General features: G+C 34.7%; 1 protein-coding gene across 2 annotated transcripts in view; it reads left to right on the top strand.

Moving 5' to 3' along the window:
- The window catches only part of LOC150099379 (uncharacterized), a 148,891-nt gene that overhangs the window by 101,703 nt on the left and 19,844 nt on the right, over window positions 1-27,344 (top strand). For both annotated transcript variants that reach the window (XM_090404456.1, XM_090404457.1), the window contains 19 exons: window positions 1,236-1,328; window positions 3,543-3,714; window positions 5,083-5,184; window positions 5,714-5,899; window positions 6,044-6,215; window positions 6,496-6,656; window positions 7,113-7,229; window positions 11,789-11,890; window positions 12,963-13,061; window positions 13,224-13,404; window positions 13,857-13,990; window positions 15,780-15,854; window positions 16,136-16,345; window positions 20,388-20,512; window positions 23,666-23,804; window positions 25,592-25,777; window positions 26,040-26,155; window positions 26,484-26,661; window positions 26,816-27,039. In XM_090404456.1, coding sequence (XP_090260582.1) covers window positions 1,236-1,328; window positions 3,543-3,714; window positions 5,083-5,184; window positions 5,714-5,899; window positions 6,044-6,215; window positions 6,496-6,656; window positions 7,113-7,229; window positions 11,789-11,890; window positions 12,963-13,061; window positions 13,224-13,404; window positions 13,857-13,990; window positions 15,780-15,854; window positions 16,136-16,345; window positions 20,388-20,512; window positions 23,666-23,804; window positions 25,592-25,777; window positions 26,040-26,155; window positions 26,484-26,661; window positions 26,816-27,039 — 2,772 coding nt within the window. The remainder of the gene's footprint in view (window positions 1-1,235; window positions 1,329-3,542; window positions 3,715-5,082; window positions 5,185-5,713; window positions 5,900-6,043; window positions 6,216-6,495; window positions 6,657-7,112; window positions 7,230-11,788; window positions 11,891-12,962; window positions 13,062-13,223; window positions 13,405-13,856; window positions 13,991-15,779; window positions 15,855-16,135; window positions 16,346-20,387; window positions 20,513-23,665; window positions 23,805-25,591; window positions 25,778-26,039; window positions 26,156-26,483; window positions 26,662-26,815; window positions 27,040-27,344) is intronic.

Genomic DNA, 27,344 nt, shown 5'->3' with positions numbered 1-27,344 from the left:
AAAAGATTGGTGGTAAGGCTTTGATTGCCGCTCACTTTTAAAACTGTTTCTATAGGTATATTTCAGCTAGCAGGCACTGGGATTATTGTCCTAATAGTACATTCTTGCAAATGAGAAGTTCATGCTGTCTTTTACGCCAATGTGGAATGTGTTCGATAGGATATTGTGATAATCATGATATTCCTCGAAACTCATTTGTGAGTTCTGACGTGCATTCATGAAGTTTTGTGTCTTGATGATGGTGCTATCTGCAGGTGATAAATGAAGTTCATTGTCTGGAATAAGATCACTACCGCCTACTTATTGGAGGATGTGAAATAGCTTTTAAAAACGTCCATGTTTAGTTTCTAGAGTAGAGTTTCCATGTTATCCAACGAATAGCCCTCCTGCGGTACTAAAGTATGCAAAGTTTGCAACCTTTCAAGAGTGGTGCTGGCATAACAAAAGTCTTACTAGAAAATTCTGTTCATCTATGTATAGAGTGTTCATATCATAACTTGTATATAGTGTAATAAAATCTCTGGTGTGCTTGCAGGGTTACATAGATATTACTGACTTATCCAAATAGGAAACAATTGTGAATATCCTTTTTATGCATATCCTTGAAATGGACATTAGGAATAACTTCAGTCGTAATCTTAGCAACAGTTTGTCTCAGACATCGATGATACCTGTCTTTAAGCAAGAGTTACGCTTTCTGTTGAAGGGTTTCACTGTTATTTATGGGCGAAAAGCTTCAGAACAGTGTTTCTTGCAATGTGAAAAAGAGTTCCTTGAAAATATATTTTCCCCCTCCCAAATGTTAGACATAAAATTTAGGTACATACCAACATACTTATTTTAATATTATTTATATTGCATGCTATTAATTATAACGCATTCATATGAATTGCAAGTTGTTCAAATCTTTACCATATGGGAAAGTCTATGACATTGATTCTTTTTGCACGACTCATGATCCGCGAAACCGCGTGATGGTCCATCGCATGAATAGAGTACATACGATAAGGGTTACGGTATACTCCATTGATTTTAGATTTGTACATTCATATATTAAATGAAATTTCAAGTAACATATAATTATACAGTAGCTGGATCCTCTGGTGTTATTTTATATGTCCTCCGTATAAAAGAAGAAAAAATAAAGCATTCTAGTAGGATGGTTCAAATCTCTCATTTTAATGAGGATCTTGTATATTGAGTTGAAGATAGTGAGATTGTTCTCTTTCTTTCAGTGCAATCCTTGCCTTGGGAGCCGTGCATCACCACCTCATCAACGAAAGGCAGAGGATGAAAGTTGGCTTGATTTTGGAAACGGGAGAAGCAAGGTAAAGGGAATGTGCTTTATTGAAATAGCAACTGTGTTATTACATAACTCTGTTAATCAAACTCGATTTCATTTCTATTTATATACAGAGTCCGTCAAAAAATGTATTCACACTTTAACAGATGTCATCTATGGTCTTTTTTCGAAGTTGGATCGAATTGCAGTAGCAGTGTGTAGTGTGATGTTCTCTCAAAAGATGTCGTTTCCTCACATGAATACTAGCATCAACACGTGACCGGTAGGACGGTCAAATAAAAATGGCCGAGTCACGATTGTCGTTCGAGGAACGCAAGACCATTTTAAAGTGGTAATTCAAATTTGAGAATGTTGTTGAAGTTCAACGACAAACGAAAAGCCATCAGTGTAGCTGGTTTTCGTAGAAAACCAGCTACACTGATGGCCCTTCGGAAAGAAATTGAAACGGCATGCGTATCAATCGCACTGGACAATTTGGAATCAGCGTTGCCCAAAACAGTAATTCGCCGTAATAATAGGTGTCTGGACGCTAATGGTAACCACTTTGAGCACATCGTGTAATTGTAGAAGTCAAAGGTAACTTGTATTTGTTACCTTTCTTGATGTCTTGTTACATCTCTTGATGTCTGTATAAATTTAGAGTATTACAATTTTTATACAGGTTTTTCTTTTGCTGAAGTGTATACTTTTTTTGACGGACTCTGTATTTTTGAAAGTTTGGATTTCAGTTTATTTTATGTAACTCTTTATTTATTAAGAGTTACAAAAGCTTCCATTTATCATTTTATGAAGATAAGCTTTCATTTATGATTTTATTATTATTTTTTATCTTATTTATTATTATTATTATTATCATTCTTATTTTATCAGAATTGGGCAGGTTACTATTATCTTTTACCTTGTGGCGTTAATATGTCACCATATTAACGCAAGCAGCCCTCAGACCTAGGAGGTCTGCTATAGACCATATTTTTGCAGTCAATAGCATGCAACTTACCTACATACTGCAGTTTTATTGACTTCAAACAAGCATTTAATTCCATTGACAGGAACAAAATGATAAACAAAGTCAAATCTATGACATTAGATTCAGAAATACAAACTTTTATTATGAATTATTATAAAGATACCAAAGCAACTGTCAAATTTAATAAAATAAAAACAGGCAAATTCAAAGTAGAAAAAAGAGACATGCAGGGTTACTTGCTCTCCCCAAATTTATTTGCTATCTATCTCGAAGAAATATGTAGGCCTATTAATAAATGTCATGAATATCAACCACATTAAATATGCAGACGATATTATTATTCTTACAGAATTTAGAGTACAATTGGAAATAAAAATTTTACATGAAGAGTGCAAAATTTGGGATAAAAATCAGTCAAAGCAAAAGTACAACAATGAAAATAAGTAAAGATGGAAACATTTCAAAAAACTTAGAAAATCATATATTTGAACATGTAAAGCAATTTACATATCTTATCATTCTCAATACTCATAATCTCGACAACATCGAAACAGTAAAGTACAGACTTAACAAAGGATGGGCTAATATTAAATTAAACAAAATATGGAAACTGACAGCATTTCAAAAAGACTCAAACTAAAACTCTATAAAATTCATTATCTTCATTATTATACCTACACAACATAATGGAGCCGAGACATGGGGACTTAATCAGAAAGAAATACGGAAAATTATAGCATTCGAGATGAAATGCTTAAGAAAAATAAACAAGACTCACTGGTCAGAACATGAATTGAAGGAAAGGTCACAATTATCGAACCTCAGCGAGATGACAGATATGGCCAGAGATAGAGCCAGATGACAAAAATTTCGCATTCATAGGGGACTCAACCCATCATCTGACAGATGAGAAAGAAGAAGATATTTTCTTCACTGAGAATTGATGTCAAATCCTTAGCTGGATTTGGAGAATGGTTGCCTTCATTGATGAACTATTGTCTACTTCTGCATTGCGCACCGCTGTTTTCTTTGACATCCACCAACCACCTTTATAAAGCAGTAAACATTGCCGGCGTTGTTTCTTTTGCTACTCCCAATTAGCTCTCTCAACTTTTAATGCTTTTAAATAAAACCGTTTACGAGTTTTAAATGGAATATTCATTGACCATGCGAAATATTAATGTGTGTGCCAATGATTCTATTGTATTGCAAAATCATTCTCTTAATTGAATAATAATAAAAACATTTATTTGTTTTTCTTTCCGTTACCAGAGAGGTCCATCACATGTGCGTCCTTTTGGGATATGGTGCCGATGCCATTTGTCCTTATTTAGTATTTGAAACTGTTGCCAAGCTCAGAGTGGAAGGTTTGCTTGACCCGCCACTCACTGATGAGGAGATCTATAAGAGTTATGTGGAAGCTATGGAGAGAGGAATTTCCAAGGTAAAGTAGCCGAAATTTGTTTTTGCGATGTTTATCTCTTAGATAAGTGGTATAAACAAGCATTAGATGCTGTAATTCTAATATAACAAATATGCATGCTGAAAGGATGTCTGGTATATTCACGCTCAAGACCGACTCGTCACTTATTTGGTGCAAATTCGAATTTTACATTAAATCAATATTCAGTACATATTTTTTACTTAAAATAGAATGAAATAATTAAACATATATATTTATTTATATGTATATATTACATATACGTATATATTTATCCTGTTTTTCATTCAGTCGTTTCCGACCTAGGTGACTTTGTAGGCATTGTCCACAAAATATTAGGAACACACATGAATGTTATCCACGTGTGTTCACGGGGCCGGTTTGCCTGTTCCTGGGGTCGAAAAACCCGAGTTTCCAGCTGAAGAAACCCCTACCTCCGTATCAGACCTGCTAACTCACCTTTTGTCGAAAGAGACCAGATAAGGATTCCTCACTTCACTGACGGGAATCGAACCCAGCTCTTTCCGACCAAAGGCCTTCGTCTATACTGACCGAGCTACGGAGGCTCTATATACTGTACATATCGGCAACTTAATTACATGTTTAACTGCAATTTATACCGAGGTACTGTATTCACATAATAATGTTAGAAAAGACGAACTTATGCTTAAGTATATTAAATATATATGCTCGTTCTTTTCAAAATGGATATGACAGAAATGGCCAGAGAGCCATTTCTGTAATATCCATTTTTCTGTGTCCACTATACAACCCAACATGGAGTCATATCCGGGTTGTATGGCGGACACAGCTTTCATTACTAGTCATACTTTTGTGAAGAAAATTTTACACATCGCTTTCTCTTTGGTCATGTTGAAGCAATCGGCGACAAATTTCGGGTCTCGTTGGTTTCATTCTAATGAGGTGGTACCAGACTTACTCACACTTCATTGTAGCCAACTTTTGTAAGAATTTGGTCAACACATGCTTATCCAGTATTCACTTCCCGTGCAAGTGATTCATGGCCGTCGTAACCTACTAAGCAACTAAGGTAAAATGCCTAGGAGCAGGGGAAAAAAATGGCAAAATTGTTATTTACACATTTTTTGATTTTAGAAACATTCTATATACTATAGCAATGGTCCTGCAAAGATCTCTGACTTTAATTAGAGTAAAAACTGTACCGGAAGGACGAAGAAACAAAACAAGACTAGACACTTTTCAAGGCCATTCTGCACACGCAAAATTACTTTCGGAACTATCCTCGTAAAAAGTACGATGAAGAAATAAAGTAATAATATTCAGTTTTAATATTAATAATGAAAATATTCGTGTTGAAACCTTTACATTAGTTTTTTTTTTTTTCAATAGGTAATGGCAAAAATGGGTATTTCTACACTTCACAGCTACAAAGGAGCCCAAATATTTGAGGCAGTGGGACTACACAAGGAGGTGATCAATAAATGTTTTAAAGTAAGTTCAAAATGGAATATGGAAATAATCATTTATTAACATTACCCTGGTAGATGCACTACAGCTTCTATTTATTTTGATTTTCATTTTAATGGCCTTTTTAGCTGCTTTTCGTTCAAAATAAACGTATATGGTTTCTCATCAAGTGGGGCAATGTAAACTAATTGTAGTTAAATATTTCAGGATTATTTGAAATTACCTATTTAATATTTGCCGTTGTCTTGAGTGAAAAAATGAAAAAGAAAAGTGAAATGTAATAAAAACATTGTAAACATGAAATTCAGTTTTTTATTTATGTTTTCGTTTTAAGAATCCCTTGAAATCTGGAACTAGCACCTTTTCCTAGAGGGAAAAAATATTAAATGCAATCAAATATCATTTTCGGTGTATAAAACAACAGATTTTTTCTTTCAAAGTTAGTATCTTAACATAAGATCAACATCTAGTTATCTACGAATTATTTATTGAAATTTATTAATACTAATTAAGACTTTTCTGATTTTTACAATTTTTTTTATTTTTTATTTAGAACACTGCCTCTAGAATTGGAGGGATCACATTTACTGTGTTAGCAGATGAAATTGTTGAGCGCCATCAACTAGCATTCGGTTCACGTGACTGTGATAATCTTGTCCTTCAAAATCCTGGCTTCTACCATTGGAGAGCCGGTGGCGAAAAGCACTTGAACGATCCCATGAGCATTGCCAACTTGCAGGTAAGAATTAGCTTTAAAATTTTCATTGCTGAGCTCATTTGAATTAACGTCACTTTGTCTGCTGATTTCAAACATGTAATCCAGTGAGTCATGAAAGTGCTTAGTTTATATAAGTCTGCATTGCAATGTTTATTATAATTTTAGGAAGCTGCCAGTAATAACAGTAAAGACGCCTACCAAAAATTCGTGGAGAGTACCATGGCCAGTGTTAGAGCTTGTACAATTAGAGGTCAATTGGATCTGGCGTTTTCTAATCATTCGATAGACATATCTGAAGTAGAACCAGCTAAGGAAATTGTAAAGAGGTTTGCTACAGGTATTACATAAACTCTTACTTAATTTCGGATGAATTTATGAATTGTTACTGATGGCCTATCCCAACCAAAATTATGGTTGGAACGTAAAATTTAAAAGGTCTTTTTTTTCCCCCCTCTATAGACTTTATTTTGTTGTCGGATACATGTTTTTACCACATTTTCTTTAATTTCTCCTTAATGTTTAATACCCGAGAGACTCTGAAAACACTACTAAGTTTTACATTTCAGTTTTTTACATTTATCCATCTCTTGACATTTCCTTTGTTTTTGTTTTTGCAGGAGCTATGAGTTTTGGTAGTATTTCCATCGAAACCCACACGACGTTAGCAATAGCCATGAATCGGGTCGGTGGCAAGTCGAACACTGGAGAAGGGGGTGAAGATTCCAATCGCTTTCGAATAACGGATCCGAACTACAATATGAGATCTGCAATAAAGCAAGTATGTTATCTTACATTTTACAGTTAACATAATTGATTTATATAGTACACTCGCTTAGTTGCAGAATACTGCAAAATTGTTTTGCTAGATAATTCAAGCTCTGAGAGTTGAAACAATGTCGTTGCACCTTGAAGGGGTAAGATGTGAAGAGATTCTTGGATAGACGTGGACAGACGGATGATATCGGCTAGAATTATGACCCGAGTAATTACAGCTATGAGACCAGTGTATTGTTCGATTTGCCTGTTTTTTAGGAAAGCAAAAAGCTGTCGCCGCCAGTTTTAAGTTCCCTTAACAAAGATTATTCGCGTCGTAGATGACGCTTTTAGGTCTTTGCTACCCAATAGGAAAATGCCGCGCCGGTCTTGCGATTTAAATTTGGCTCCCCCTAATATGTAGAGCATTTTTAAATGCCCTACATATTAAATTTCTATATTTGATTTTTTTTCAATGTAGGTTGCCTCAGGAAGATTTGGAGTTACGAGCACCTATTTGGCCAATGCGGACGAGCTGCAGATTAAGATGGCTCAGGGCGCTAAGCCTGGAGAAGGAGGAGAACTTCCAGGTCATAAGGTAAGAACCACGTGAACTTAGTTTTAATACGCAGCAAATTAGTCTCTTCAAATGTGATAAGATAATTATACATTCAGACTAAGCCAGGCGCGCTGACAAAATAAATAAATAATAAAATCCATTACCTCTCGTTCAGAAATCTTAGAACATTAATTTATAAGAATTATTATCTTCTTTTATTGAATGATTAAAATTACTTAAATGATATAATATTAATTATTAGAAATAAGTTAAAATTTTATTTAAATTGATTTATCTTTGTTTACAATTTAAGATATTACAACAGTATTAATGTGTAGTTTGTTTCCCTTGACCGCTCTTTAATGTTAATAATTTCACAGTTTTTCCTACTTGCCTGCCTAATTTTTAAGTAATTTTTTTAAAAAAAAATTGCTCGCCTTCAAGCATGCTATTCTGTATATCAGCTACTATTCGCATAATGAATTATATTGAAATGTGGGGGTATTTAAAAATTATGTTAGATGAGTAATTCTCGTAACTTATTCAACCCCTCACATTGGATAAACTTGATATATCAAAAGTTTTGATTATTTCAAACTGTGAATACTTACTTATTTGGTATGTGTTTGATACAGATAATTCTAAATTCAAAGTGGGTATCAGTGCAATGAGTTAAATTCTAATTATTTTCCGTTATTTTATACACGTTCTCATTCATTTGCTACGACAAAATCTAGACTTTTCTGTAAGTTTCTGCTGGTCTGGTTGTTGGTTCGATTTCCCAGCAACGAGCATGGGTGTTTTGTGAATGTCTTTAGACGGAGATGAATTTTCTCTCTTTGTGGAAGATCACTGGTGAGAACCAGTGACAAATTCACATAATAGAGAAATTGTTGACGAAGAATTTTCATCGTGGTACTATTTCGAAATCTTTTTTTAGCCTTCTGAAGTGAATAATTAATGATGTTTATTGAAATGTAAATACTTGCATGTGTGGTATGCAAATGTCACACACTAACGTTTGTAGTGTTTTGGTCCTGAAGGTTCATAGTTCTCGTTTGTTTTCTTCCAGTGAGCGTATGCAAATCGAATTTTTTGCTTATTTTTTTTGGCCAATGGACTTGGATAACACGTCCATTTTTAAATATAAATTTTGTTACACTTGGGAAATTCTGGAAGAAATTTTACGAAATTTAGGGATTCGTCTAATTTGCGCAGCTGTTTTCAAGTGAGGTATCTTTTAAAAATAAACCCAAATCACTTGGGTTTGTGCTGCCACGTAACACATCTTCCATGGCCCATCATCACTATTCACGGACTTCTATGGACGTTATTGATCCCTACTAACCGACTTTGTAACGATCTCTGTACTTTGATGCTCATTCAAGTCATTATTTGTGTTATCATACGCAAAACACGGCGCTAAATGTTACTAAAATTCCTTCGCTGGCTAAATCTTATTCTCCTCTGTTCCTGATCCCTAGAAATTAACTTTTTCCTTAAAAGTTTAAAGACTTTTATCCGCGTATCAAGTGGCCATTTCAGAAGATTCGAAAAATTGGCCTCGGAAATCATATTTTCAGTCTTTCGTTCTTTCTTTACCAAAATACAGGCAGCCCCTCGATTTACGCCTTACTTCCGTTCCTGAAAAAACGTGCGTAAACCGAATCGGCGTAAAACGAACCCAATTTTAACGGGAGGTATGAAGTTATGTTCCGCGCAGTCAAAAAATATGCACATGAATTATGTGTAACATTATTATATTTAAAGCTTTGATAATACATACATATATATTTGTTAAAATTAAAATTATTAATAACGAAAACAAAACAAAATTATATAGAAAAAATATGAAACTTGGAAAAGATATTATATATTTCTGTGTTGAAGTTCCTGGTTTTGGATCGCCTGTATTTTTTTTTTTTTCTGAAAAACGTATCCAGTGTTAACTGCCTAGATTTTCTTTTTCTTTCTTTAAGGAGTTCAGTGTAAGGTCGAATAGATGCGATTACACTTCTTTTTACGTTTACACTCCGTTCCCAATCGTGGTCCATTTCGCAGAGTTCATCAGTCAATGTCTCTATGCCTGCAAGGATATGCTGCAAATCGGTCGTTTTTATATCTCTCAGAGGATCTTCTTCGTTTTCTTTCTCCTCCTTTGGATGTTGACTTAATTGTTCGGCTAATTCTTTTAAGTTTTCATTGGAAAACGGTTTATCATGTCTCTCTAAGGCTTCTGTCACATCTTCAGCTGTAATATCGTCCAATCCCACCTCTCGCGCAAGCTTGGTAACGTCTTCAATAACATTCTCCTCTTGTTCTAATTCCTCGAAGTCGTGCATAAATGCTGGAAGAAGTTTTCGCCATGCTCCTTTTAAACGCTTTGCTGACACTTCGTTCCAAGCTGCCTTGATGTTGTTAATGCCTTCAAAATATCGAATGACCGCCAATAGTCTTTAGTAGTTTTTCTTGAAGTGTCCAAGACTCTTACCATTTCCATAAATGTTATACGGAGGTAATAGGCGTTGAAGATTGATATAATCCCCTGATCCATCGGTTGTAAAAGCGATGTTGTGTTTGGGAGCATGTAAACAACCTTGACATCCAATGGTGTTCTTACTTTAGCAAGGTTTTGAGGATGTCCAGGGGCATTATCCAAGAGAAGCAAGGCCTTGGCTGGCAAATCATTTTCTTTATAGAAGAGAAGCGCGGTAGGACAAAAATAATTTGTGTACCAATCTATAAAAATGTCTTGTGTAACCCAAGCTTTCTTGTTCCATTTCCAATAGACTGGCAGCATGGCTTTTAGACCCTTGAAGGCGCGTGGTGTCTGTGAATGGTGCACCAACATTGGTTTAAGCTTCAAAGTTCCGGAGACATTTGCACTCAACAAAAGCGTAAGTCTATCTTTTGCAGCTATAAAACCTGGAGCAGAACATTCTTCATAGGAAATGAAGGTGCGCGATGACAATTTTTTCCAGTAGAGCCCAGTCTCATCAACATTAAAAATGAGATCAGGAGGATGACTTCCTTGTTCTACACAGTCTTGAAATTCTTTAGGAAAAGCAGCCGCTGCCGCAACATCTGCACTTGCCGCCGAACCACATAATTTGACACTATGGCACTTACTTCGAGACTTAAATCTCATGAACCAACCTTTGCTTCCTAAAAATGTTTCTTCGCCTCCATCTGTCTTTTTAAGATCATCAAAAATTGTTTTGCTTTCTCAGTTATAACAGCCTGCGTCAGAGGAATGTTTTTCTGTTTCAAGTCATCCACCCATAATGATAATAATTTTTCCATTTTTTCATGAAGTTTACCCCTACTATAACTTACATGTTTTGCATTTAGTATTGCCGTAGATTGTTGCGCAGACTGTTTTATTCTATCTGCATTTTTCATAATTGTAGTAACAGTCGATGGAGGCAAGTTTATACTTCTACAGACATCAGCACGTGTCTTCCCATCTTCCATTCTTCGAATCACCTCCATCTTCTTTTCAAGTGCGATTGATTTCCACGCCTTCTTAACACCAAGTTCTGGTAACTTTTCTGCACTTCTTTTATTAGACATGGTATGTAATTACGTACTTTATCAATTTAAATACGTAGGTATGTAAAAAAAAATTAAATAGAACAATTCGGTAGATTCAACAGTAAAATTAGGTTTGATACATATACGTCGTAGTAGCTCGGTAAACTCTCAAACACTAGAGTGCCTGCTAGCGTCGTTTCTCGGTCAGACCCCACTACAGTAAGAAAGAACGCTCAGACATCCGGTGTTATTGTGAATCGGCGTAAATTGAACCGTCGTAAACCGAGAGCTGCCTGTATAGTCTTATGCACGTATATTTAGGCATAAGGCCAACAGCCTTATTCAAAAATTTGGTCACGAGCGTTAAAGGTCTGGAACTACTGTGGATGAGATCGTTATTATAGGTGGTCATACGTTGGATTTCCCTTAGGCAGCGGAGATTCTAAGTTTTTTTTTTAAATTCATTAACTTTTTTGCTCTGTTATACGAGTATATATATGATATCAGCAAGTAGCAAATTCAATGCAGCGATGAAACATACTTCGAAATGACACTGCATCGTTTATCATCTTGAAACTGCTTTCAGAGAAATTTTTGCTCACCACCTGTCGATGCAAACCACAGCCAAGTACAGTTGGTCTGGATAGGAGATTCGAACCCACCGCTTGTTGCTTCGAAACCACAGGCTACGGGTTCGATTCCTCCTTGGGCATGGATGTTTGTGAATATCTCTAGTGTGAATGTTTGGTCTTTTAGAAAAGAGTTGATCCTTAACCTTTCGTGAGTGGGATTTGCATAAAATAACTGCACACTCTCATTTTTTTTTTTTTTTTTTACTTTTTTATTTTAATTTGCATTCGTTATATGTACGGTTATTAAACCTGACCTTTTCTTTGAATTATTAAAATATATTTAAATAGGCGAAGTTAATTAAGTTTTCGGTTTCCACTTCGAAAAACACTGCGCTAGCCGTATGTATATTTTTATTTATTTATTTTTTTATTTAATAAAAAAAATCAAAATTCGCAACTAAGGAATATATTTTTATTTATTTTTTATTTCAGGTAAGCAAAGATATTGCTAAGACCAGAAATTCGGTGCCCGGAGTTGGGCTCATAAGTCCCCCTCCTCATCACGACATCTACTCTATCGAGGATTTAGCAGAGGTAAGATGAAATTAATTAAATGATTATTGTTTATACTAGAATTTTTTTTCCCTGAAATTAACATACAGCAAATTTGGGTCAGTCGTTTTCTGTGAATGATCCATGAATTGCAACGTCTAGATTAAAATAAATAAATAAAAACACGAAATGTCACTTTCGTAAAAACAGTTACTCTACAATTCAGAGTGCAGTGACTGGATAATTTACATATCATCACTCTAGAACAGTGGTTCTTAACTGGTGTTCCGCTAGAAGTTCTGGAATTTGTCATTTTTAAATTAATTCGTCAGCACAAATTAATTTAATGATGTTTAATTGATACTTAATTATCATTTATTGATTAATAATAAAAAATCAGCTAAATTACCGATTAATTATTAATTTATACATTACAAAATAACCAAGGTGTTCCGTGAAAATTTCAGGATTTGTGAAGTGTTCCGAGTCGGGAAAAAGTTTGAGAAACACTGCTCTAGAATATAAAAGCACTCGCACAGAAGCAATCAGCTGACGTATGGTACGCTCACACTTTGTACAGCTCCGCTTGGCTTTCTGCCATGAATTAGTCAATTCATACTGAAGGGGAGAAAGAAATGAAGGATGTACGATTTGGTCGCCATCACGTGCGAAATCACGCGCGTTCTTGTCTGTCGCTGTACTAGTTTAAAAACTACAATGTTCGTAAAAGAAAAGTTAAATTTTCCGACCTGTAATAATAAACAAACTCATCCCAGAAGACGGATTGATTATCCTATTATCGGAATGGATTCTCCTTTTTGGGATTCTCCTTTTTTTTATTTACATGCGCAGAAGTGTCGAAGGATCTCGAATCTGTCTGTGGGCGTACTATATCATCTTTCTATTCTGTTTAACTATGATTGTTTTAAATGTACTGAATATGGACGTTATTTTTTAAAACTTTCCATAGATTCACATTCCTTATTAACTAGTTTTACGTATTACGGTTTTTAATAGTTTACAGTATATAATTAATTACCAATGTTAGCTACAGTTTCAGCGTTTCTAGTTCATTTATCTATTTTTACATGAATTTTCTTTTTCCCCCCTGAAGCTCATCTATGACTTAAAATGTTCAAATCCAAAAGCTCGTATTTCTGTGAAACTGGTTTCTGAAGTTGGTGTTGGAGTCGTGGCATCTGGTGTTGCAAAGGTGAGTTCAATTGTAATAGATTGATAGGAAGCAAATTTGGGGTTTTTCTTTTTCTAAGTCAGATTATTTGTCGCATCAAGTTTATTTCTTCAGGTTTTTAAGCCACTATCCATATCAAGCGTCGATTAATTTTTATTTACTATTTTCGTTTGTTTAATTCAGGGTAAAGCCGAGCACATAACCATCTCTGGACACGATGGTGGCACCGGAGCAAGCAGCTGGACCGGAATCAAAGGAGCTGGCCTTCCATGGGAGTTGGGTTTAGCTGAAACCCACCAAACGTTAGTCCAGAATGATCTTAGATCAAGAGTAGTTCTTCAAGCAGACGGCCAGATTCGAACTGGTAAGCAAGCAGTGGATTTATTATAAATTTTCGAATGCCATTGAAGATGACATTATATTCCTAGCATAATCACTTCGTTCTTAGAGAGAATTTTAGTGAATTCTAGCCAACGAGTATGACTCCAACACTGGAAACTCATCTACAAAAGTAAACTGTTTCATTTAGCCAATTTCAAAAATTTTAAATATAGTATTTTCAGAGGGTACTCTGGTATATTGGCTTCTCAGCATAGTCTTTATAATAACATCTAATATCTCTGTTCCTACACACAAATGACTTATGCATTAAATGGAATAGCATCATACCGCGAGGCTTGTCACAATCCTTATACTTCGCGTTTGAGTTCTCGAAATACCTAGACACTTAAATTATGTAATATGTAATCGTGTTAATATAAGTATTCAAATATATGCTGATGCGTTACGTTTTTTAAAGTGTTGGTATATTTGCAGGTTTTGACGTTGTTGTGGCTGCCATTCTTGGAGCGGATGAAGTTGGATTTTCTACTGCCCCTCTCATCGTTTTGGGCTGCATTATGATGAGAAAATGTCACTTAAACACGTGCCCTGTTGGGATCGCCACGCAGGTAAATTTTTATTTATTTATTTTTCGTTTGCTGTTTTAATATTGGATTAAGATCGTTATTTATCTCCCTATCCAAGAAATTCGCTGATTTTATTTTTGACCCAATAGTAGTTTGCCTTATCTTAAACGAGCCAAACATTTTTGTGATTCGTATGTTTATACAAACCTAGCGCGAAACATTTATTATTTATTGTGGACAATGTTTATATAGTTGTTACTCTTTATATTAATAGAGAATTGTTACTTTTGCTTCTCTGTTTAATATCTGACGAACAGGTCAGTTTCTTTTTCAACTGAAAGAGAATTAGACGATCTCATACTGTATGAAAGGTTTAGCTGCGTAGTCAAAACAAGGTGAGGGCATTATATATGAAATTTAGCTGCGTAGTCAAAACAACAAGGTGAGGGTATTATATATATTAATTAGGTATGTTCTTCTAAATGGTTTGCCAGTTTTGCTAAAAAAAAACATTCTACCTCCGTATGAGATCGGCTAAATCACCTTCAGTTGAAAAGTCGTTATTAAGATGAGATTCTGCAGATGATTCTCTGCGGAAACTTTCGAGAGTACTGTAGCAGCATTTTTCGCTACCGACGTGGTTTTCTGAGCGAATCTCAAAACATGCAACTCCTGAGCCTAAAATAGTAGACTAAGGAGGAAATTTGCTGTGAAAATTATTATCTACCAAATTCACGACTTCGATATACGAGATTGCTGTGAATAAAATACGCTCATTTCCAGTATACTTTAAAAATAATTAAAAAGTTTGTAACTCCATTTATGCGCTAAAAATCATACTGCAATCAGTGTTGTCAACTTGTAATGTTTTTTTCTGCTAAGTTTTCCAAACAGTATTTAAAAGAAAGTGATTTTTCAATATATATATATATATATATATATATATATATATATATATATATATATATTCAATAAAAATATATATATATTCAATATATATATATATATATATATATATATATATATATATCTTAGGTTCACTTCACCTCGAAATGAACCCTAATTTTTTCAACGAGGGAATTTTATGTAGACTAAGCTTAATCTTTGCCTCAAACTTCGTAGATTGTCTTTCACAATGATTTTACCAACCGACTTGAATTGTGACTCTAGGATGAAACACTCTAACTTGATTTATGTATCATACTATACTATCTGAATGAATTAGCCTGCATAAGTCTTTATCCCAAAAATGTTTGATGGATAGCATTACGGAAGAAAATTTATTCCCGAAGAAGACAATCTAAGTTAATAAATGACACTCACAGATTCACTCCATTCCCTCTCTCAAAGGCATTGTTTCTGCCCAGTTGGTCACATCATTCTTCAATTAAACCTATGAAAACAGGCGCAGAGATGCTGGCCTACATCAATACACAGTTCAGCTTCAAACTTATCAAACCAACGTTTCTTTCTCCTCATTCATTACACGTACCTCTGTTCTTTGGAACAGCCTTCCTCGCACCCAAGAACTACGATCTCCGGCTATTCATATCAACAAGTTACTTCTTTAAGATGAAACCACGTGTATGCAAGTAGTTTCATCTTAACCATTTCGCTACGAGTCGTTGTAATGCATTATAGTTTTTGCACTCTCTTATGTGTGGGAGTGCGGACATTGAATGATGTATTGATATTAAACAAAGATAGTATAATACTGTACTCGGAAGTTCTACATTTTGTTGCATGCTAGCTAGAACGTAACTTTCTTAGAAACATATAACTTTGATTTCAAATGATTTTAAAACTCATTAATAAATTTCAATAATTTTAGGATCCAGAATTAAGGAAGAAATTCGAAGGTAAACCGGAGCATGTGGTGAATTATTTGTTTTTTCTGGCAGAAGAGGTGAGTGTTTTAAGCATCTTATAAGATTCAGTTTTCCAGCTTTGTTGATTATTTATCATAATTTTTGTAGTTGTTTATATTACCATTATTTTCTGTATGTTTTCTATATGATTAACTGATCTAATACTGGAAATATAATAAGATGTACTTTGACTGCTATGATTTAAATAAGCATTTCGCAGTCTGTTTTGAATATTTTCTATTTGTGCTAAATATGCGATGTCTGTGTTTATTACAACCAACTGTATTCATCTAATTATGGTTTTCTTGCTTCACCTTAGGTTCGACAGCACATGGCTAAACTTGGAGTCCGCCGATTCCAGGATTTGATTGGAAAAACTGAACTCCTTCAGCGTCATAGAAATCCAGAGAATGAAAAATCTCTGTACCTTGACTTCACTGAAATTTTAACGAATGCCCTCACTCTTCGACCGGGGGCAGGAACGATAGGAGGCAGTCTGAAGCAAGATTTCGAACTAGAAAAGCGCCTCGTAAGTATAAACGGTCGTATTAGAAAGCAAAGAAGGATGCTGTGAGATTAAATTTGGGATAAAACGTCCACTAAAAATACTATAAGCTGATTAGTTGATTACGCTTCCGAATTGTTCAAGGCATCGTTAAATTGCGATAAGTTCTTAATCGGACTAAATCCAAAAAAATGCAGATTTACCATAATAAAAAATAACGGTAAACGTATGCTAAATTTGCATCTTTTTTTTTTTTTGGTCTGATTTTGGATAATATAAAAAAATGAACGTGAATGTAATTCACTAGATGATAGTGAAATATTTTCTACCTTTTTGAGGTATTTATTTCTATTTTGTATCAAGGGATGGTTAAATTGACATTTCTAATTTCACCATCTAAATGTGGAATTAAATTAAATTTTTCCTACGCATTGACGGTGAATTTTTGTCATTTTAACATCTTTTTCCTTATTTAATTTTTCTTTTGAGATAGTAACTAAAATATACTTTTTTTTTTGTCTCATGAATTACTCTCACATCACACGTAATTAATTATCTGAGAACAAAATAAATACTCCCATAGTTTAGCTCAATAGCTTTTATTTTACTTGTTAACAAATATAGCAGCATTGCTTTAATAGCACCACAAAAGGTTGGAATATCCTATGGCTTATTAATCCACCACTAGTCTTCAGATTAAGATTCGTAATCTGAAGATTCTGGGGTGAGACAGTTCTTCTTCTTCAGCCATTTGAACCTCTGAGATTCTTTGCTGTATGCACCAATTTCTTACATTCCTTTCTGTCTTCAGCTCTTTCATTCCAGTCCTGGATTCCCATCACAGCTAAGTCTTCTTGGATATTATTCTACCAACGGATATACTGTCTGCCTCTGGATCGTTTTTCCATCAGACTTCATCTTGAATGCTTCTTTAGCCATTCTTTCCACATGTCCAAGCCATCTCAATCTGCATGCTCTAATCTCTTCAACTAGAAATGGGAATCTATTCAGCTCATAGAGTTCTTGATTATGTTTTCTTTTCTATTCACTTGTTGTGTTATCTCCTAGAGATCAATAGACTTTTCGGAGGATTTTTTTTCAAAGTTCTGTTCTATTGTTCTATATGGAGCAGAAACCAAAATGCAAAACGCTTTTGCATTTTGGTTTCTGCTCCATATAGAACAATAGGTCTAAAGACAATCATTACACCTATAGAAAAATAGGTCTTTTTGATGCAGTGAATGATAATATCTATTGTATACATATATTCCAGCTTTTATTTCTGTACCAATTTTATTATCTCGAGTAATTAGTGTTCCAAGATATTTGAAAGGGTACAAAAAATATGGACCTGCAGGTTATATTCCCAATTTTTTCTAGTATCTAAGTGTAACCATTTGATCTACTGCTGGATATTCACCAATATTTTCTTCAGCATGAGGTAAGATTCTTTTTAGTATAATATTAAAAAAAAATTTTTTTAGACTGCTGACAACAGCGATATCCCCTTGTAATTTTCGCATTCATTTTTGTTTCCCCTTTTTATAAACTGGAATGATTAGCAATTCTTTCCATTCTGTGGGTATCTTTTCTTTTTCCCATATTACATTTACCAGCTTATGTATGAGTGGCTAATTCACTATCCCCATATTTTAATGAGTTTAGCTACTATTTCATCAGTACTTAATGACTTGTTGTTTTTGAGCAGCTTTATACTTTCCTCTACTTCAGCTAGTGGAGGTTTAAATATTTCTGAGTGACATGTATGATGAGTATTCTGTTTGAAAGACAGCAGATTTATCACAATTTAGGAGATTGTTGAAGTACTCTCTCCACCTGTTTGCTATTTCATCTCCAGAGGCCAGTATTTGTCCATTGCTGTTGTTGATTACTGTTGTATTCCTATGTGGGTCTTTCTGCTGTTTAATTTCATAGGAATATTTTCTACGATTATTTACTGTAAAGCATTTCTAGATTTCTTCAATCTGTTCACGAAAAAATTTACTTTTCTATTGTGTTAGTATTTTATTGGCTTCCTTGCTTCTTTCTCTTTCTACTGTCTTTGAGCGGCGTAAATATCAGTTGAGTTATTAAGCCAAGAGCGTCCATCTCTTTTTTTCTTTTTCTTTACGGCCCATTCACATTCTTCATTGAATCATTTAAAGCTGTATTTTACTTTGAATTCCAATCGAGTTTTCTGCTGCTACTTTTATGCTATCCTGATACGATTCCAGATGTTTTCAACATTTTCTTTCTCTTCCGGTTGTATATTTTCCATTTCTGTTTTAATTCACATTCATATTTTCTTCTCTCTTCTGTTTTATCTAGTTTCTTGATTATTATATCTCAGTTCATTTACGTGTGCTAAAATTTGCTGTTTATTTTTATCTTAAGAATGTACCAATTACAAAATGGTCACTATCACACTCAGCTCCTCTGATTCCAAATATTCTTAATGCAGTTCTTACTGCTTTACTTATTTACTGATTATGATATTGTCTATTTGATTGAATGTATGACTATCAGGAGATTCTCCTGCTGCTTATTATTAAATTTCTGGATGTGCAAAATTAATTGATTTTTCTCCAATAATATTTGTTTCTTCATGAAGGCTTTGGTTTCCAATAATTTTTTATTATAAATTTCTTCTTTTCCAATTTTTACATTAAAATCACCTAATAAAATTATTATATTCTGCCAGAAAATATTTTCTAGGATTAATTCCAGTTTTTCATAGAATTCATCTTTTGTTGACTCTTTTGCAGCTTCGTTAGGTGCGTGTGCATCAATAAAGTTTATCTCGAACCATTTTACTTGTACTCTTAGCGTGCTTATTCTTTCATTAAAAACTTTAAATTCGATCAGTGATTTTCTTGAAATGTTCCAACTCTGTACAAGCTTCTGAATTCCATGAACCTGTTCGTAAACCATTATTCCAAGGCTTGGGTCGATATCCATTTAAGTCCATCCAGTGAAGATGACTTGGTACATGTTTCGTGACTAGTTGAATTTTTACGAGATGGCGTTGTCGGTCCCCATGCTCACCTGAAGGACCAGAGTGAGACTGTACTACTTCCGAAAATAATCATTAAATTGAGATTGAGACTAAGCGAACCAACAAACTGAAGTACAATCATTATCACATGCTTCTTATAATCCCGGACATTATCCCGTAGAAACTCCCATCACATGCAGGATAAACGGTCAACATGAATGAGTGTATTTGGTGTGCGGCGATAATCAGCACCGTTCTGTCCCTACAGAACGTTCTGTCTGCTGATATTAAGGGGGGGGGGAGCGGAGAATCTTGGGATTCATGACTCAGATCATCGCTTCCTTCGTCGCAGTCTTTCCTTGCATTCTCGTAACTCAGTACATGGGCTTGATGCTGTTGTTGCTATATCTTCGTACGAAGGAAGATTAAAAAAAACAGGATTCATCACTCTATTCCACTTTTCTTCCCTTTTTTTTTCCTGGTGTCAAGCCTGATTGTTATGATTTCGTTTTCCACTGTTAAATGCTTTTTTTTTTTTTTTTTTTTTGTTATGGCACCTTTAATAGCCCTCTACTGTTATACTCCATTTGGGAACATGGCCAACGTATGGTGATGTCGGGGCTCTACCGCTCAGTCGTTTCATCATTTTTGCAATATGCTACTGGACTGCAATCCTGTTGATCTTTCGTCTATTTCTTGTTTCCGACTGCATGTCAAAATGACTTGATGTTTTCTGTATTGCATACCAAAAATGGTATGATGGTCAGTGTTGTTGCACGTGACTATCCTAGCAAGGCAATGAACTCTTACTAACTCTGTCTCCCACTATTATTCTTCATTCAAAGTCCTAGGCGCGATACCTGTTGCCTTTTTATCACGCATATTTGAATGCAGGCCTTCGGTGCCTGTTGTGACGTTAGTAGTGTTTTGCCGCTTGATTCAATATGGCATGCGATATCCCTAATATTTCGGCTACTGAATCACTGTTGTAATGTTAATAACACTAAACATAAAGTTTTTCTTACAGTCGAAGTCCCTTCACAAATAATGCAGGAATAGTTTTTCTTTTAGGACAATTTGCTGATCAAACAAGCTAAGGACGTCATTTATGGTAACAAAAAGAACGTCACCATCCACATGGACATTTCGAACGTAGACAGAGCTTTCGGCTCGAGTCTCAGCTACTATATCGCAATGTAAGTAAGTTGCATTTTATAAGAGTTTAGTAATTAAAATTGCTCTTAAGGATTGATCTGTTATGCGTTTTCTCAAGAGTCGCAAAGGGAATTATTTGACAACACATGTTCAGTTAATAAATATTTCTCTATCTCTCCCTATCTATGGTTTCATCGATATAGAGTTTCCAGGTTTTCAAGCGTGAGTATTTAAATTCGTCCTCGTTTTATGTTTGTTGTGACGATGTAGGATGATCACCCACATTGATTTTTTCATTTAGTTGGTTTGCTACCGCCTCCTGTTTTGCCTGCAATAGCCCAATGTTCATATCACATTTCCTATATGCACTTCCGACCAATTTCACTCTTCATATTAGCTGATATTGCTTTTAAAATCGTTCGCGATACGTTAGCTCTGTCTCTTATTGGAGTCACTTGCCAAGGGCGCACCATCCATCACTTAGTTAAAACTGACTGAGATCGTAGTCATGTTTGAATGTTATATCACCCTGGGAACAGTCGGCAGTGGAGATTTGCATATTTTACATGCGTGTCATATATTTATAGAAAGTGTTTTTCGCTTGGCAACCAAATATAATAAACAAGAAATTATATTCTTGTTTTAACCCTTTGCCTAAGCGTGAGCAAACAGCTGGCGCGTGAAGTATCTTTATGCCTTGGTTACTTGTATACAGAGGCCGTTCACTTCATGTTAAATGCTTCGGTATCTCATAATGCAAATCACATATCCTTACGGACATATATGATGCTAGGAATTATGGGAAACGGTAGCTCATTCAGATAGATTTCTACCTTTCGAGGCCTCATCAGTGGGAGCTAGACCTGGGAAAATGCTGAGGTTAAATCAATGCAGAAGTAATATTTTATATGTCGCACATTTTAATGTGAAGCCAATAGCCTGGGAAGATACTTTACGCGTAACTTGGTAAAAGAGATAATTTGTCTATTGTAATTTAGTCATATATTTGCATAGGCTCCATATTATGCAAATGTTGTTTGCCGGTATTGCTCAGTAGTTTCTTATTTTCTGAAGGGGCACAGCTTTTATAAGAAATACAAAAAGAGAGAGACGGAAAAAAATTCCTGCCAAAGGATCCATTATCTTGTGGAGCTCCGCAGAGTTACTGCTCTATTAGAATTTCTTAGAATAGTGGATTACGTTCTAACTGCAGGTGGTTCATCGCATATTGAAGAAATGAAGCTAGCAGATTATTCAGTATAATTATCTTTGGCTTAGAAAATCCAGCAAAATTTTATAAACTCAGGATTCTGTGTGTTTCTCTTGCCACTTATTCATATTGCCAATCTAGCTTAAGTTTCTAATCAGTGAAAGAAATGTATGTCATGAGTTGCGCAAAAAAGACGTGTACATCTATTAGTAACCAACAAAAAGCCTTGTTTTCTGTCCATTCCTCTAGATTTTGAGAACCATCACTGTATCTTTCGATAGACGAAATTTGCAACTTCAAGAAGTCCTAACAGGGTACAGAAATGGTATTCATATTAAAAAAAATTGGTCAACAGTAAGGCTACTAAATGGTCTTCTTAGAATTGCCAGTTAAAATTTTTTTAAATTCTCTCTCTCTCTCTCTCAACCCCCCCCCCCTCAGACCTTTCCCAACTCTACGGCTAGTAATATTAAGCTTACCGAACTCTTCCAGGTCGTCTTCTTCGGCATATTGCGGAAACTCGTGTTTTTCATTCGAAAAACAGTTAAACCGGCTGAAGCTTTAACCTAATTCCAACACAATTCTTTGTGTTGGAGTTGGAATTAGGTTAAAGTTGAAGTTTTTCACAAAGAATTGTACATTGATTTCTTAAAATGCCAACACCTTGTTCTACTTGTATAGAAAAGAGTATAGTTTCCAACAGTGTACGTCTTAATCCCTAAGACAAGCATTTCATAAGAATCCATCTGTGATTTAATTTGGTTCCCAGAGTTTCTTTTTTTTTTTTTTCGAAATAAAAGGGCTTCGCTTGTTGAGATTACATTACACCCTGCTTATTTGGATGCCCAAAGGTTGTCATAAAGTCCTAAGTTTGGCCTCCTCTGCAACTGGATCACAGGACTATGTAAGCGTCTGCCTATGACACTAAAATCTATATAGAAAAAAATTTTAAGCAAGATATCACTCTTAACAGCATGCAGTTTCCTTAAAAACAAGAATATACCATAAAACTATTTAAATATTAATCCTAATTCGCAGCTTTATATTCACTCGCATGGATCCAACTTAATTCTAATTTTTTTTTTTTTTCATTTATAAATTAATCTTTACCTTGCACTTGAATTTCTTTCCATGTTATAACTTGCATTACGTATAATCATGTTCGAATACCAAGTTGACAAGAGATTTCCATTTCTTTCTTCAGCCATTACCTTCTATGCAAGCACATACGTTTTTATTATTATTTTTTTCACTCAGTAACAACAATTCAATGAGAGTATTACTCTAAACACATGTTTACATTAGTTCTTACAACAAAAGGTTCCTGGCGAAAGTTTTAGCAGTGAGGATCAAATAATCCTTGACCCTTTCTGTAGGAGATCAAACAGGAAACTTTTCATTTGAATTCATTTTCATTTGAAGAGGAGAATTAGCCGATCTCATACGGTGGTATAGCGTTCCCCACTTCGGAAACTTTGGTTTTTTATCCCGCATACTGGCAAATCGACCAGAGAGCACATTTAATACATAAAAATACAATTAGTGGGATGCAAATAGCGCATTTAAAGATGGAGGATTGAGTAGTGCACATGGTGGGTTGTGAGGTATTCATATGAGGTATTCATTATTTATTGAGTGTTTATACATCGGAAAATGAGCTTTTCTTTTATGAAAATTCTAGTTTTTAAAGCGGTAAATATTTTGCTTATACAACAGTTGGAAAATTTTATGTGTAAAGCACGTGATTTCGCGTGTTGGTGACGACTTCGTACATTGCCTTATTCCTTTCTCTCCTTCAACACGAATTGACTCTTCTTGGCACATTGCCAGCCGTGGGTCTCGCATCTGTGGTCGGACAATATATACTTTTTATTGTATTTAGGTGTGTATGGAACTATTCTAGAAGTTAAAAGACTGTTGTTAACAATTTACTTGTGAAACTTAATATACATGATTTGCTTTTATTATGGCCTTTTTTTAACAGGAAATACGGTGAAAAGGGTTTACCTGAAGGATCCATAAACATCAAATTAGAAGGTTCAGCAGGACAAAGTTTTTGCGCTTTCCTCGCCCTCGGTGTGGATGTGGAGCTAGAAGGAGATGCAAATGATTACGTCGGAAAGGTAAAAAAAAATCCTCTCAGTAAACGTAACTTTTTTTTTTTTTTTTGCTAAATTATTCCATCTTTATTTTCGCAATTTTTATATTATGATTTCTGTGTATGTACGCACACTCGCTTGCCCATGCATTCTTTTATTAAATCTGATATTTACGCGATGTTGATATTTGGATTGCGCTATTCAATTGCTTTTAAGATTGAGTTTTAATAATCTTGGAATAATCAAAGATTATTCCAAGATTATTAAAACTCAATCTTAAAAGATTATTATTAAAATCAAAGTGATGTTTCCACAGTAATTTGGGGAATCAGATTGGCTCCTATATTTATGGCATTCCCATAGCGTAGAGTTGATCGATATTACGGCCGAAGCAACTGAGGCCTGTCTGTTGTCTTAACTGTGAGTGTTCTGCTGGTGTCTAGGAAGGATAACAAAACCCTACCACTTTCAATTGAAAAGCCTATCGACAATTATCCTGGTAAGACCAAGGTTTGTGTTCCATCTTCGATTCGAAAAACCTTTGTCATATCTTTAGTTGCTTCGATCGTAATTCAAAACTCAACACCTCACCAAACGCATATTTGGAAGTTTCTTTTACTTTACTTTTTAGTCTCAAAGTAATCTAGTAATATTTATTTCTCTATGTCAGGTTACTAGCATGACAATAGGTATTTTAGTGGTGGGCTGCCACTTTAGGATCACTAGGCTTATCACTCTTTTTTTAAGTAGTGGAAACTTACTTATGGCAGAGAAGAAACAAAAATATTTCTGATTAGAATTCTCTTAATGTAATTGTTATGTGCTATTAACCAAGTCAGGATTTCTTTCTTCGGTTTTTCCTACAAGAATACTTGCAGTTACAGATAATATACTCGCCTCTGCCCTTAATCGCTTTCGTCTTAATCACAACCAAAATGTTTTGCAAACAGTGTTATTACTTATTTTAACATTTGAGCTAACTCAGTGACATATTCATTTATTCAAAAGTTGTACTGTAAGTGGAATATTTCTTTCGTGTTTGAGATTTTCACAAACATGCACTAAGTGATTAAGAAGTAATGTTCAAATTAATGAAATTGGTGATTGTGACATTTAAATAACCGCGATTTTTTAAAAAAAATATCGAAATTGTTACGAAATCGTCATTGAAGTGGGAGAGAGCGACATTGTAACTTGAAACAATTCCATAATGCACTTGCATGTGTGCGTATGTGGAATGTAGCTGCAATAATACAAAGGGCAAATATTAAATGCACACACACTGATGCTCTAGACAAAGCAGTCATTGGAAATATGCGATCAAAGTAGGTCATAAATATTCCATTTGAAAGCTAGCATAATGTCGGAAGTAGGTTGGAGTACAAAGCAGCTCAGGCGTATAATACGTATGTGTCGAAATAATTGTCATTTTGACATTTACTGCATAGGAATGCGATGCACGTTCGCAGCCTGCAGAAGAAAATAATAATTGCGAATATTTGTTCTGGATTAGGCATACGCATAGCGAAACCTACTCCGGATCTTCAAATGAGAAAACACGAACTCTACATACCTTATCGAAGAGCATTTTCAATTTTCCGAGAATTACACGAAATATTTTTGTTAAATATTTAATACAAACTTTAACAAAATATTCTGTTATATATTTAATGAAATTAAAGTTAAAAAATAAATAAAAACACATAAAATTTCTGCTATGTTCAATCTTCATGTACAATCCAGGCAAATTTTACATTCATTTTTTAAATTTTTCGATTTTTTTTTTTTTTTTTTTTTTTTCTGCCTGCTAGGGTCTTTCTGGTGGAACTCTAACAGTATATCCACCTCGTGATTTACCTGCAGAGTTCAAGTCGGAAGAGAATATTATCGTTGGAAATGTGTGTCTATACGGAGCTACCTCAGGAAAAGCCTTCTTTAGAGGCATAGCAGCAGAAAGATTCTGTGTGCGAAATTCAGGAGCGATAGCAGTGACTGAGGTGAGCAGAAAAATCACTTCGTTATTTGAATATTAATAGTTTATATGATCTCTTTCAAGAATTTTTGTAGAGTTAGATTTTAAATATACTAAATGAAATTTTTTATTGTGTTATTAAGATATATAATATTATTACATGAGTTTCATGCTATTTTTTGAAAAAATCTCTGCAGTACATTTCATGTTGTCGTACTTACAATGAAACATCTCTGCAGTACATTTCATATGTTGTCATGGTTACAATGAATGAATTTTGTTTTCAGGGTGTTGGAGATCATGGATGTGAATACATGACAGGAGGACGGGTGTTGATTCTTGGACCTACCGGAAGAAATTTTGCTGCTGGCATGTCTGGTGGAATTGCTTATGTTTACGACAGGTAAAGAAGTGTTGGTGTTCGAATTCATATTTTCAAAGGGGGGGGGGGTAAAATGGTACGTTTTCATAATAATCCGAACGCAGTACATTGAGTTGTAAAACACTGATTCCTTCTATAAATTCCTTATTTAAATGTAATTATTACTATCATGAATGCAAATAATTATAATAATTAGTTGGCGTTTAGAATTTTAGAATTTGAGAACGTTTAGAATGTTTTTTTTTCCATAGGATTTATTTTATTATAGAATTCTTTTAATGATTTTATAGTTTATCCTTGGATTGGAAACCGATATATTTTGTTTCATTTCTTTTCTCTCTTCCAACAGGGACAAAACGTTTGAATCTCGATGCAACAAACTGATGGTCGAGCTTCTCCCCGTAGAATTGGAAGACGATTTAGAATTCATTCAGAAACTTCTTCAGGAATTTCAGACAAAAACAGGATCGGCTGTGGCCTCTTACATACTAGCAGAGTGGCCACTATCTGCTAAACATTTTGTTAAGGTAACTGCAAATGAAATGTTCAGCAATTGGCATGCCATTATTATATATCTCTAACTTTTAAAGTTAAACAAGTATACTTTAAACTCAACGATGAATTTCGTTTTGAAAGCAAACCTTGCGGAGATTGTCTTATAGGATATTTCTGGTATTGTAGGTGTTTCCTTTCGAATATCAGAGAGCACTGAAACAGCTGGAAGAAGAGAAACCGGCCACTGCTGTAATCACGAACAACGTAGAGACAGAGCAGCAGCCTATCGCCAATGGAATCCCTATTGCCAATCATGTTCCAACAGTAAACGATCAGAAAGTGTCAGACATCGAAGATCTTGTGCCAAATTCTTTAAAAGCCAAACCATCAGAAAAATTGGACAAATTAAGGTATGGATGTTTGAGATGAACATTGATGAGTTGAATCGCTATAAAAATTTAAGAGATGTCGAAATCTTAAGAATGTATTTTCTACTATTCAATAAGAGTCCAATTCCAGATTAATAACTTTCAAAGATTATCAGTCTTACCTAAAGTCGTTTTCTTACACAGTGACAGAATGGTATTTTCCATTGCGAAAATAATATAACATTTTTTTTTTTGCTTTTTTTTCTTGACAAGAGCCAGTCATTTCTTTCTCGAAGCTAAAGGTATTGTCGGACTCCACTTTGGATTAATATATGCATTTGTACTTA

The sequence above is a fragment of the Typopeltis vanoorti genome, chromosome 14, assembly GCF_054136105.1.
Source record: "Typopeltis vanoorti isolate ZY-2024b chromosome 14, IOZ_Tvanoo_1.0, whole genome shotgun sequence".
NCBI lineage: Eukaryota > Metazoa > Arthropoda > Arachnida > Uropygi > Thelyphonidae > Typopeltis > Typopeltis vanoorti.
Note: the sequence above shows the minus strand (reverse complement) of the source record. Positions and strands in the feature narration are given on the sequence as shown.